Source organism: Serinus canaria, chromosome 2 (genome assembly GCF_022539315.1).
Source record: "Serinus canaria isolate serCan28SL12 chromosome 2, serCan2020, whole genome shotgun sequence".
Classification (NCBI taxonomy): Eukaryota; Metazoa; Chordata; class Aves; order Passeriformes; family Fringillidae; genus Serinus; species Serinus canaria.
The window spans coordinates 36,017,998-36,031,563 of NC_066315.1; the positions used below are offsets into that span (position 1 = coordinate 36,017,998).

Consider the following 13,566-nt stretch of genomic DNA (forward strand, 5'->3'; position numbering starts at 1 on the left):
TGTTTAGAGCTAAAATATAATTTTTTCTTCCAATTATTTCTCTTACTGAAAGGCAAAACCTTAAACTGATGTGAATACCTACATTTCAAATTACTTTTGCCCCAAAATATCTGTTTGCAAATTTCTGAAGTTTAACTTATTTTATTCTCGCTTTGTTTTCATAAGTCTTCATAAATGAAACAATGTATTTTTGTTTTCCTTGATATTTATACAGCCTACTTATTCATTACTACCCCTAAAATTTATTAGGGATGTTGGCTTTCTTTTCCAGACTAGTGAAGATATTAAGAAAATACACTATGCAAAAAATATTGTAATAGGACAATCTGTCCTCTTTGTACTTGAGTTTACTTGGCTTGTTTCCCCCCTCCCATAGGTAACTCATACCTATAAAGTGTATTTAAGTAAGAATTGTAGAATTACATTAATCTTCCTCATGTAAGTTATTAATAAGTAGCTCAACTCTTCTCTTGAGGGTATATTGTTGCAGCACTTTTTCATTTTACAGTAACATCAAATTAGACTTTAGTGTTAAGTATTGCAGTTATGGCCTGACATTTACACAGTCACCTTTTCCTTTCCTTTCTCTATTTTCTATTGAGTTGTTACAATCCACAACTGCCTTTGGAAATTCACACCTATAACTTCTTTTTTTTTCATTTAAGGCAAAAACAATCTTACTTTAAATCACTGCAAAAAAACCAAAATTAACAAGTGTCATTTTCTCTGTCCCTGCAATGGCATACATGGCTTGCCAACTCCTTAAGGAATGACCAAAATGAAACAAATTTCTAGAACCCCAGACAATGAAGGCAAGATTCTTCTTCAAAACCATGGTCATTTCACTGTTACTCATGGTTCACACAAATTGCACACTCTGTGTTGAGCCAGACTGACTACAGCAGCTATAAATAGTTTGGATTCAGTGCTGCACAAACACTGAAGACAACACATAGATAAGTCCACACCCAAAGTCAGACCTGGCCCAGTAAGCCCCCCTGGAAGGGGAGTGCTCAATACACAGTCAGCTGACTGGATATGAAGCAGCTTCATGCAAAAGGGAATACTTGGGCTGACTCTGTACACAGACAATTTATTATATCTATGCCTTTACTTTAAACATGCCACTCCTCCTGCATTACCAGCATCCAAAATCCCAAACACAACAGGGAAAAGTTCCCTGATGTTAAACTGGTGATAAAATTAAGTAAAGAAAACCACTCAATGCTAATAGTTTTTTATGTCCTATTATCCCATGTGTTCTTACAGGAGAACTCCAAGTAGATTCTGTACTTGATTCAGAAAGTACAGGAGTCTTCTTCATCAGGGTCTCTAATATGCAGCTGAATGGACTTTATCTGCACTGGAAATGCCAGTGTCACAACTGCAGCAGTAGGGTGGCATTTACTGTAATGCTGCAAAACAAATAAGTTCTAAGAGATAAGTACTTCTTTTTAGTCCTGTTCCTCTAATCCAAAATTTAACGGGAATATAGTGAAGCAAAACCCCCAAGGAAATAAATTAAATAGTGATTTGCAAACACTTACAGTCCATAAATCTGTGGAGCAATTTCCAGTCGGTTCAGATGCATGTACAGCTCAATATCATGTTTCTTCAGCAGATGATCCTGAATTTGATTTACTTTTGCTACAATAGCAATAGATGGCCCCAAATCCTGTGGCCTTGCAAAGGGCATAGGTGTTATCATCACATCTTTCTCCTGCAGACACAGATAACAAGGTGAAAAAAAGAACAAACCATGAAGCCTTACTATCTAAAGGAATTGTGTGCAGGAGATTTCATTTATTGCAAACACTGTCTTCCAAATAAACACAGTAATAACTCATTTCTTTTACAGCAGAAGAGGAATCTCAAGCATCCACTTCTGTGGAAGGTATTGTGGGATTCCCCCTCCCAGGAGTGCCAAGGAGTGCCCGTCATTTTGCACATCAATTTTTACGTGCATGCTTTACTTTTCATGCTCTGACAAAGTGTTGACAGCTTTATTTTAGCTTTAATATCAGCAGTCTAAGTCAGTCCAGAATAAAGCAGATGAATGGTAACTCAGTAGAGAATATATGCCTTCAGAGGACAATAAATTGCATACCAAATAGGAAGTAACTTATTTTCAAACAATCCTTTCTAAACAGGCTTCCCTAGCACAGAAAATCTGGTGGCTTTACCTTAAAACCTACACAGCTTTAATAAAGCATCAGAAACTTCTAAAGGAAAAAAGAAATAGAACAATGAGACAGCAGTTGGTTGGACCTGAGGGCTGTGCAAACTATGCCATGATCTACAACACAACCACATCAAGTGAAAACCAGTGGAGTATTAGCATCCTTGAACACAAACTGCATTAAATTCATTCTTCTTGCAAAAGAGGGAAGTATTATTGAAAAAGAGACAGAATGCTAGAAAGAAACAAAGCAAGTAATGAACTGCACTGAATAGGAAACATGTAAAAAGGAGAACTGAAAATAAAAAAGCACAAGTCAAACCTATCAAGAGAAAGACAGGGGGGCAGGGAAATAAAAGAAATTAACTGTTAGAAACAGTGTTAAGGTTATAAAACAGGGAAAATTGGAACAGAAAGAAGAGAAGAATTTTGCAATGACTTTGCTACAATCTGTCATCATGACCCCTGACCCAAAAGCTTCAGTTTGAAAAAACAGCTGCTGTTTTTCTACACTTTTGCTCACTATATTATTAGAGAATCATTATCAGCTCAAAGGGTTAATAATTTCAGGAGGTTTCATTTCACTTTACATTGATTAGATACAAATTCCCTTGTTTCAATATTTTGAAAAGATAATTATTTTTAACATTCAATAACAAAGAAAGTTTTTTTTTGCTGAATTTTGTTTCTGCATTGTATGGCTATTTCCTATAATTTCAAATCCATTTCACTATTTTCTTGGTCATACGCAAAAATGGAAAATATTGAAAATATTTTAGGTATCCACTAATCTTCTTCTATACAGAAAACCACTCTTAAAGCCTGATATAGTAATATTGCCTTAATGTTAAATGTCAGTCTATATTAATTTTTTCATAAACATATGGATTTATCTCTGAAACCAATCATAAAAATATGTAACTCTATGTATTCATAGACTGTGCATATTCTATCATTTGGCACACATCTGGGGTATAAACTTTATTGTGGTTTCTTCAAACTGACTTTAACTTCAGCTTCACCACTTCATGCATTCAGAACTCCGATGACTCTGAAGACCTGTGTTTTCAAGCATTTCTTTATTATAGACACAAAACCTTATGTGGAAAGCTCAACATCAGAATCCCTCTGCTTATTTGAACTTGTAATATGAAAAGACTAGCTATTACTCAGTTTAGTCTTTACACCATTAGTTGTCTGTGGGTTTCAAGCCATCTTTACAAAATTACAAGACAGATTATTAAACCCTGGCTCAAGTGACGAAAGATTGTGAATATCAAAAACTACTGCAAGCTTCCACTGTGCCAAAATTGGAGTTATTTGTCACTTGCAGCATTTGTGCACCTTGGCATAATGCAGCACTGACACATTGCTGACTGTCAGACTGACTGACTATCAAACATGGCTAAGTGTATCCAATAGTATAAGCTGGCTTGCCATTTCTAAAAGCATGAGATAAGTAAATGGTATCCATCAAAATGCAGCTTATCAGCATCTCAGAAATTAACCCTATTAACAGAAATCTTCAAGGCATGACAGAATCTGCGAGGAAGCAGCTGCAGCCAATAACTCAGCCCTGCCTGTCCATGCCTCCTGATTCCGTGTACTCTACCAAGAAGCTCAGTGGAAGACCAGAGTACAACAAAGTCATGTCTGTTTTCTCCTCTCATGCAATTTGGTTGAGAAAATGACAATACCTCTAGTCAGTTGAAATTGCTCCAAAAATCACATAGCTGGTGTGAAACAAACAGCCCAAACAGAAAGATGCTCAAATAAACTAATAAAACCAAGCCGCCAAAATGTTTAACTAGAAATGACTCACAGTGCTTGTGCCTAAAGCCAAGTGGACAACACAATACTGTGCTCCTGCTCATACTCACTACATTATTATTTGCCATATGAGAGAAAACACACATTTTCTTTTTGTGAGCCTTGAGGTCTTGCAAAAAGATTTGAGTGCATGTGTTTAGTCATCTATAACTAACAGGAAATACAAACAATCAATACTAAAAGAATGTGGTTCACAATAAAAGAAAAAATGAGGGATGGCTCAGAATGTGCTGTATTGTTTATAGGAGAGCACCCCTAAGAACAGTTCAAATATGAATACCAATGAAGTGCAGCTGAAAACTTTAGCAAGGTATTAGAAACAGAGTCACCAAGTGCTGTCACATTACCTACCACAACACAAACTGGAATGGCTGGTAGTCGATACTAATACAATTTATATACTCATGCATTTAGAAACAAAAGCTACAGCAGTAAAGAGAGGCTAGGACATAGTACAAGTATAAACTGAGGACAGATTTCTCTCATTAACCACTAGGGAATGGAGTAGCTGGAGAAGCTCCTCTAATGGCAATTGGGAGTAATGGAAACAACTGTTAGAGGCTGTAAAATGTAACACTTCTCTCAGAGCACAGGCTTTCATTGCTTCCTTTGTGAAGATTCACACTTTACTATGTAGCTAACCCTCAAAGTCACAATTGTAAAAGGCATATGCACAAGAAAGGACTATTAAAGATTATACATGTTTGCAAAGAACAAAAACAAACAACTAGATATTAATCCATTCGCTTTGCTCTGTTAATTTTTTATGCCATGAAAGGACTGCAAAGGGCAATGTAAACTTTCACCTTCTACCCAAGCACTGCAAATCTGTAAGCAGACCTATTTATTTCCTGGAATAGAATTCAACCTCAGACTTTACCACCTCTGTCACAGAAACTGGAACAAATATATTTGAATACTCTGAATTTTGAAAAGCTACACTCAGAGAAACATATTTCACAGCCTTGCTACTGAAATAAAAGTGCCTATGTAGTAACTTCATAAAATTTGTATCTCATATTCTTTATCCCTAGCTACTGAAATTATATAAAAAAACCAAATAATTTAGAACTGTAGATAGTTTAGGATAAGACACCAATGCTCCATATCTGATAAAATATATAATATTTTAAATATTTAAAGGAAATAGATGGTTTTACATGAGTCTTTGGTGAACAACTTTTTCTTCATTAGACTGACAAAACCATCATTCAAATCAGTACTCCCTAATTACAGTTTGCAACTATAGGTTTATGTGCATACATACGGACATCTATAACCAACTGAATTCTCATGAAGTTTTTGTTAACTCTAGGTATTCTCCCCATGTTCCATGTGAAAAATATTCAGATGAATCAAACTGAAACTAAGTTGGGAGGCCAAATCTTTTAGGATATAATACACTGAAAGTCTTGGCAATACCCATAATACTTTTCATAACACTTACTAGAGCCTCCACACATACGCTCCATCACATAAATAATCTTCCAGAATGAAAAAAAAGAGAAACACAAAGATGGAAAGAGACAAGAAAAGAAGTCATTAAAGGAAATCTTGAGCAACTGACTGAGGGAATTGTCCTTCCTGCCATGCATGAAAAAATTCAGGCAAGGACTAGATGTTCTTTAGAAGGTCCCTGCAAAGGAGGGTTCTGTACAACTAAACTCAGAACACCGCAAAAGCTTTTTTATGGAAGCAGCAACATACTGAAGTCAGTAGGGTCCATTCAGATACACCAGAGATCTGAAGGCAGAGACATTTCCTCTGTTTAAATATCCTAAGGTTAAGAAAAAAAATTAAGGAAATGGAGTGATTATACCAGGGAAAGAAACACCCTGACATTTGACAGACAGTCTATAGGTAAAATTTTGGTTTCAAAGAAAATTGTTTGTAAACAGCTGAAAATAATTCACATCTTAATACTTTACCTACAGGCATTTATTTAAAATAACATTTGCACGGGTTTTTGGCACACAGAAGTGCCTATGACAGGCACTCTTTCAAATGCTATGCAAGGACATCTCCTATGTACAGAAAAATCTGTGCCTGTACACTTGGCTTTTGATTACCAAGTGATCTTTCAACAGATAAGAGCTCTCACCTGAAGACATTCCACAAGTGCTTATGACCAAATTCTGAAGAACCTTTAAAGACTGTAAACTTGTTTGAGACTCCTTTAACCAAGTTAAGAGATGTCTAGCTTGCTTTAAAGAACATCAATCATATTAAAATCACATTTGCTTAAAAACACACTAAGTAAATTTTAAAGCAATATTTACCTTCTGACTGTCATGTTCAAAAGTTGTAAACCAATGTTCTGCTGTTTTCATAAGACGTGTGAACATTGCACTGGAAGGGAACAACCCAGAAACTTGGTGTTAAATAATGGTGTCAATTACAAATAAGAGCAAATTAAATGTAAAGAAACTTGTTAAAACTTACTAGGCATCATGTTCCAGATATTCAGGATTCAAAAGAACTTTCATTTCCTCACTGAAAAAGGCAACAGTGAACAATCCAAATGTGAATGTTTATTTCTGGTCAGCGTTCTCCATGTACTATTATGTATTTATAAGCCAACTTTCATATAAAGTGCAAATGAGAAAACTAGCCTTTTTAATTAAAAAGAGCAACTCCATTGAACAAATGAAGTCTTTCCTTTTTATAAAGATCAAAAACAAATTAGCTGCCTTGTCTGCACTACAATGAAGTAACCATCTAATTATTCCAAATAACAAATTACTGAATGTCACAATGTATTATTTGAATATGCTTGATCTAGAATAATTGATTGCTGCACAATCTATCACTGTTTATCCTAAACAAAAAAAAAATGGTTACTGGTCAAATATGTAGTACCAAAACATTAATTTATTTTGTTTTAATAGCCTGTATTTTTATTGTACTTTAACAGCAATTAATCAGTGACAGCACCTCTTTTCCATCTACTTTGCTGCTTAGCTCTACTTTTTCAGTGGGGATGGAACAGAATGCTGTACATAACACATGGTTATTTTAAGTTGTTTAGCACTGAAGAGCATCTTCTAGGTAATTTCAGGATATCTAAGGACAGACATTGAATAAAAACACACACTTGTAAATAATCATCTTAATGCTTAACTCCCTTTGGGCAGTCACGTTGCAGGGTACCTACGGAGGTTATATTATATTGCACACATAATTAAATTAGTTTTTATTCACTGCTGGACTCCAGTGTGCAAGAAACCAAATGAAATGTCCTAAATATCACAAGAATGAAACTGGTTTCTTTTTTCTTCTTTCTTTTTCAATAAAAACAAAAGCCTTACATATGGGGCAAGAATAAAAGCAGACAACCATGTGATGCAATATTTTATGACTACATGCATACGCACATCCACACTTTGGAATGAAATGGAGGATCAACAGGTAAACATAATGTTACTACCCAGTCAAAGAATAGTTGGACATAACAACTACAACACTGCAGGTGATTAAAGAAATATCAATCCCAACAATTTGTGTTCAATGATTATTTCCCCTTTTATGAGGAAAGAGAGTTGGTAGTAAGATGTCTCCTCTATGAGTGGAACTCACTGATCTGTCTATTCTCTGCAGTGACAAAACGAAAACCACTTCTGGCAATAAGGATGAGGTAGAACCACAGGTAAGTATGTAAGCTTTGAGATTAAGGTTTTCCTTAGATTTCTTGTCTCCCTATTTTTTCACCAGCCAATGTCTGCGAAGAGGCCAATGTCTAAATCTCAGAAGCTGCAGTAGGAAAGATGAAATAAGGACATTCCCATCAAAGCACAAGGATGCAACGATTTCTGATATTAATTTCTGAATTATAAACAAAGGATTATGGAGCACATATTTATAAGCTATAGTTCAGCCAGCTTATTTTTTAAAGAAAGACGATTTTTATACAAATAAAACACAATGCTTGCCTTGGTTGTGCAGCTTCACTGGCATGTGAAAAAGCCTGGTGGTCACAGTGTAGGATAAAGACAATGGGAGCTAGAAGTTCATGCATGCCCTAAACATAAAAGGAAAAGCAAAAGTATATTTAGATTTTCCAGTCATGTAATAGTTCCTAATGCATAGCATAAGGAGACAGCAATATTAGGTGCAGACTAACTAAAAAACCATGAACATTCATTCACACTGTTAACAGAATGGTTTAATAATCAATGGCTTTTGTCTTAAATTCTGATTAAATCCAAGTGTTTATTCTTCTATAATATACAGAAACAAGTTAGTCTCCCTTCTTCTCACACAACGCACAACAAATTGGCAATGGTAGGCAGCCCTGCACCTGGCAGTTTACTTCAAGATCTGTGTTCATAAATATGAATTTTATTTATGATAATTATAATAATGATCTACAGTACAGAGATCTGCAATAGAGAAAAATTAAAAAATGTAAAATTATTTTATAATGTTCCAAAACCATAGATAAAAGTGTAACAGAAGGCTCAAAGGAGACAAGGGTAGCTATTTGGGAAAGAAATGAAGCTTTAATTTCTAAAGACATGAGAATTAAAATGAGGTTTTGGGTTTTTTCAGTTCTCTTTCAGTTTCTCATAAGTTGTTATGTCAATATTCAAAATAAACTCATTAAACACAATGCATAGAAGACCTGGTATTGTTCCACTGCAGAGTACGACTTATATATGGAATCTATATTAAGATACAGAAAAAAACATAGAAATCAGAACAAAAAACATGGGTGGGCAGTTGAGGGCTTGGGCTGGCATCAGAAGCATGGCTGGGCCACCCAGGAGAGTTGGAATCCCAGTGTTGGGACTAGGACTGCAGGCAGGAGCTACAAAAGCCCTAGGCTGGGGGAGGCATCAGCCGTACAAAAGAAGGGAGGAGAGTCCTTTGGTGTTGAAAGGGATGTGGGATGAAGGATCGAGATCTGTCTGTCAAGGACCACTCCAATGGGAGGGAATTCCTGACCTCGGCCCAAAACCACCAGTTACAGCAGGGGCCTAATGCCAAGTGCCCAGGCTACCCCTGCTGGGCCTGGTTCTGGATGGAGTCCTTGCCCAGCTGTAGGAAGAAGAACCTGCTGCCAGGAGGTTCCAGTTCAAGGGTGCAACTATTCCATCTAGTGGAGCCTCAGCCCCAACTCAGGGAAGTGCTCTGGGCAGACAGGGGTTCCAGGAAGACTATTTCATCTATCCTGCCGCAGAATGAGCACTGGTGCTGGTCCACAAGCACATCAATATTTCAGGTTGCTGTCAGGAGTCATTACAGCTGATGGGTCACCTGAGCTGTTCTACTTTTAATGGGTGCAGCTCCAAGGTAGGAACCCTCTGCACTTGATTTCCAGTCCCCTCAGTGATGGACAGACATGAAGTGTTACATGCTTGGGAGCTACCCTGCTGCTTTGCCAGTATAGCAGCTGATATTCCATACAGCACCTGAGAAATGTTCAACACCACTAAGTTATCTCATCAGCTTCATATGTACTGAACAGACCCATTAACTACCAAAAACCTTGAACTGGTATTGGAAGTAATGGGGATTTTCCTTAAGTAGTCCCAACTGACCTGAGAAGTAGATGTGGAAACTTCTATACATCACTAAGCATTTTGAGCATGCTTGGATGCATAGTTTTTGACAATAGTTTTGATGACCTCTCTGTAGGCCATCAACAGAAATCCTAGGAAGTTTTATTTCAATTTTTTCAGGACTGAGATGACTGTGAGAGACTCAATGGCAGGGCTGAAGTTCGGATGTTTTCTTTCCCTTCCTTTTTCTGAACCTTTAGGGGCTACTTTAAAAGATGAAGCCTAATGAGAAATTCAGTTAGGAAAAACAAATAAACCAAATATAGCCATTTGATTTCAGAAGCTGATGTAAAACACCACAAATTTTCAAGTTTGGATTTCTTAAAATATTATGGTCCTATCAAAGGAGAAAGGTCCAGGATTAGACAATATATAAGTGGCAAAATACTGAAATTACCAGGGTTGTAGTTTGACACATACAGCCCTTGCTTCATTAACAGTTCCACACCTAATCTTTTATTCGCCCTGATATACTAAACATGAAATAGGAGAAATGGAAATGCCAGAAAACTTGACTATCTAAAAAAACTACCACCTAAGCTGTAAACATATAAGCAGAAGAAAAAGAAAGAGGACATAAAATAAGAATTAGTTATAAAAGATAAAAGCACATCACACATTCTTCCAACATAATAATATATCAACTCCATAATAAAATAGAATCATAATGTGGCTGCCCACATATAACAAAACCAAAACAAACAGATGATGAAATATCAGGATTTCAAAAAGATACCTCTGATCTTTCAGTTACAAGAGTACTTCAAATGTTTAGAGATTTTTAGCTTGGCAAGAAAAGCTACCAGTGTAATATGCATACACATATTTTTTCAGTGCTACAGTTTACTAAAACTCTTTAGTGTTAATAAATAAGTTGACAGAGCTCAGATAATTTTAATGACACTTCCCAGCTACAACAAAATATTGATTTCATAATACAGTCTATGGTTTAGAAAGAAAACCAGAATTACAGCATTCTTACAATGACAAGTGAATCAATGCATTTCAAAATTATATTGACTTCTCTAAGGGCAATCAAATCATGAACAAACAATAGTTAGCCTAGCAATTTAGCTTAATTTTCACTATTTCCTTTCAGTGTAACTAGGACCAGAATTTTGTCACCAGTCTTACAGAAGAGCTCTAAGGGTAGCTTTTACATTTTCTTAAGTACAATACACTATTCTCTTTAGATTTTACATTTACAGCTGCTATTTAAAAATTCAGTGATCCTAGGGAAGATTCTGCCTTTAAAAACTGTAATACAGCTCCACAACATTCTACTCCATTAGACTAGGGATACAAATATATTTTTCCTCATCAAATAAAATGTTCCTTCATACTGGCCAAAAAACCCAGAAACCTTACAACAAAGACAACTTGAATGCATATATGCATATTAAACAAACATTATTGATTGCTTCTTGTAATGCTGATGCTATGTAGTAGTTTCAACAGAATGCTGTAAGTACGCAAATTGTCAAGGAACTACAACTTCTTCCAAACATTTTGGAAGATAACATTGGGTAGGGACAGATGCTGACAGACAAAAAATATCAGTCTTCATTCATTGGCCAAGTTTTATCATTCTAATGGCAATTGCAACTTTTGTATGTGGTCACACAAATAAGGCAGAGAAATTCTCAAGGATGACAACAGGACCAGTCCCCACAACGGAAACTGCATACGAAGACAAGATCCTTAATCTGGGCTTTGTAGTCAGGTCACTGTGGAGACAACAACTTGGAGATGATCTGCTAGTGATGAATTAATGGTAATCTTCATTATTTTCTCAAAAATATGCTAGGCTTTGCTGCAGTGGAAATTATTATTTTGACTATGGGAAGTGGGGCATGAGTCTGGTAAAAACACTACATGAGGGAGACTGATTACTAGATAGTTATTTGATAAAAGAAGGAAAAAACATATCCTGTTGACTATAAACCATTTCTTTTCAGCTGATTCAGAGAAGGGTAATGATGGTCATGAAAAAAATGTTATCTAGCAAGAGAGGAGCATTAGGACAAAAAAAATAGGATCTTACTAACAAGCTAAAAGGAGCACTACTTTTAAAGAAATCCAACCAAACAAACCCTCCCTTTTAAAATGAGGTAAGAAAAAAGCATAGCTCCTAATAAAAGTAACACATGTCCACAACAAAAGAGGAAAACCACAGTCACTTACTGTTTTGTGGACATGGCACAGCACTGCAAGAATTGGGTGATATACCAAACACATTTAGAGAGGTTAAATCAACAGTTTTTCATGATCCAAATTAATTTAATTTTCTGCACTTCCTCTCCTCTTAATCCTGTAGCAATCCCTTCCTGGAACTACACTATTGATGCACACTCGTTGAAAACAGAGGTAAAGAAGTTTCCTTTGTCAACAGCCTGTAGGCTCACAAAATTGAACCTGTTCTTTTATCTGCCTATGTTCATTTAGCCCACCAAGCAGTCTTTATTAAAGCTGAGGCATCAGGCAGTCAAAGTTCATTAATACCATTTATATAATCTCTGCAGTTTCAATTAACTCAGCAAGACATTCTACTACATGATAACAGTCTCATTAATTCAATAAAATCCCATAACTATTAACAATATGGTCTATGTTAAACGGGGTGTCACCTAGTAGAAAATAATAGCTTTAACAGCTTGTGATGAAACGCAGTGCTTTCTTTTTTTTTAAAATTTGATCTGGCTAAATATTCCATCCCTACATAGAAAGGTATTATTTTTTGTTAAGGAATCAAGAGGATTTTAAATATGAGCAGAGGGTAATTAAGTCCTTTTAAGTCATATCAAAGAGTAAAATAATACTTCTTGTTCAATAAATGATAGACTAAATTAGCTGGAATGAGTTCTTCCATTTCCCCATCATCAGTACTCTGGCCTATATTCACTAGAAAGAGGAGACTGAATACTGCTGAGTATTTTTCTTAGCAGCACCCTTCAAAACACAGCTCCTAGATCTCATTTTTATTGTTCTTATGCAAGACTATTTCTTGCTCACTGTCTGTCAAACATGAGAAATAACCAGTTGATAGATGTTTCCTATGTTTTATAGCTATATAGTCCATTTTTTTACTAATCTCTAAGAAATTCTTCAGAAGTAAGTGTTCCTTCAACTCATATGCCCTTTGTTTCCAAGAAAAAACCCTATTCCCTGGCTTGAGGACAGGGTGGTCACCGACCATGCCTGAAAGCAGACTGTTTTATAAAAATCTTCACATTTACTGAATCTCTATATTTTTGCCATGACAAATTTTCTATCTACCTAAGTCTGGATCCTCTACAGTTTATCCTTTGTCCATGCACACAGAGTATCCCTCAGTTTGTCAGTCTCTACTCAGCCTACAGATACCTGTGTGAAGAAACAAATACAAATATGCTTTGGTTGATATTCTGCATATTGGTCTCGCTATATGAATACAATATTGTGTTTATAGTTGCTTCAAAACTTTCAGAACAAATGCTGAATTAATTCACTTACTAACTCTGTGGATGCAGACTTAGTGCAACTTAGGCTTTCTTTACCATTTTACCAAAAATGGTTTGAGCAGATTCTCCTTCAAGTAACTCTGTAAAAGTTACTTATCCTTCACTCCAGAGGATTTTGTCAGCTGCATTGTACTTGGATGCTACAAGGTTAGATAAACATCTTTCTGTAACATACTGTGTGGCTTTAGCGCTTTGGGGAAGAACTTAAAATGTTACATAAAACTTAAAATAGTAAACTGGGTCTAAATTTCAGAAGTCACTATGCTTTTTGTTTATTCAGTACCATTTTAAATCCTGCTGTGTACTTTCTTTACCTAAGCAGAGAAAGCCTTTCTTTGGTTTTTTTTCTTTCTTAACCAATGACAAAGAAAAAGATGTTTATAAAGAAATTCAAAGTTAGAAAACTTAGCAACCTTAAAGAAAACAACTTAAGGTACTGTGTTATGAGGAGAAAGCATATGTTATTCAATGAGCTTACTTACCAAGCAGCTGACAA

The 13,566-nt window shown here is 35.8% G+C and overlaps 1 protein-coding gene across 5 annotated transcripts in view; it reads right to left on the bottom strand.

Annotated features, from left to right (window-relative positions):
• TBC1D5 (TBC1 domain family member 5) overlaps nucleotides 1–13,566 on the bottom strand; it is a 316,503-nt gene that overhangs the window by 119,169 nt on the left and 183,768 nt on the right. For all 5 annotated transcript variants that reach the window (XM_050970727.1, XM_030227169.2, XM_050970725.1 and 2 more), the window contains 4 exons: nucleotides 7,939–8,027; nucleotides 6,452–6,502; nucleotides 6,289–6,358; nucleotides 1,548–1,720 (listed from right to left, as the gene is read on the bottom strand). In XM_050970727.1, the coding sequence (XP_050826684.1) occupies nucleotides 1,548–1,720; nucleotides 6,289–6,358; nucleotides 6,452–6,502; nucleotides 7,939–8,027 (383 nt within the window). The remainder of the gene's footprint in view (nucleotides 1–1,547; nucleotides 1,721–6,288; nucleotides 6,359–6,451; nucleotides 6,503–7,938; nucleotides 8,028–13,566) is intronic.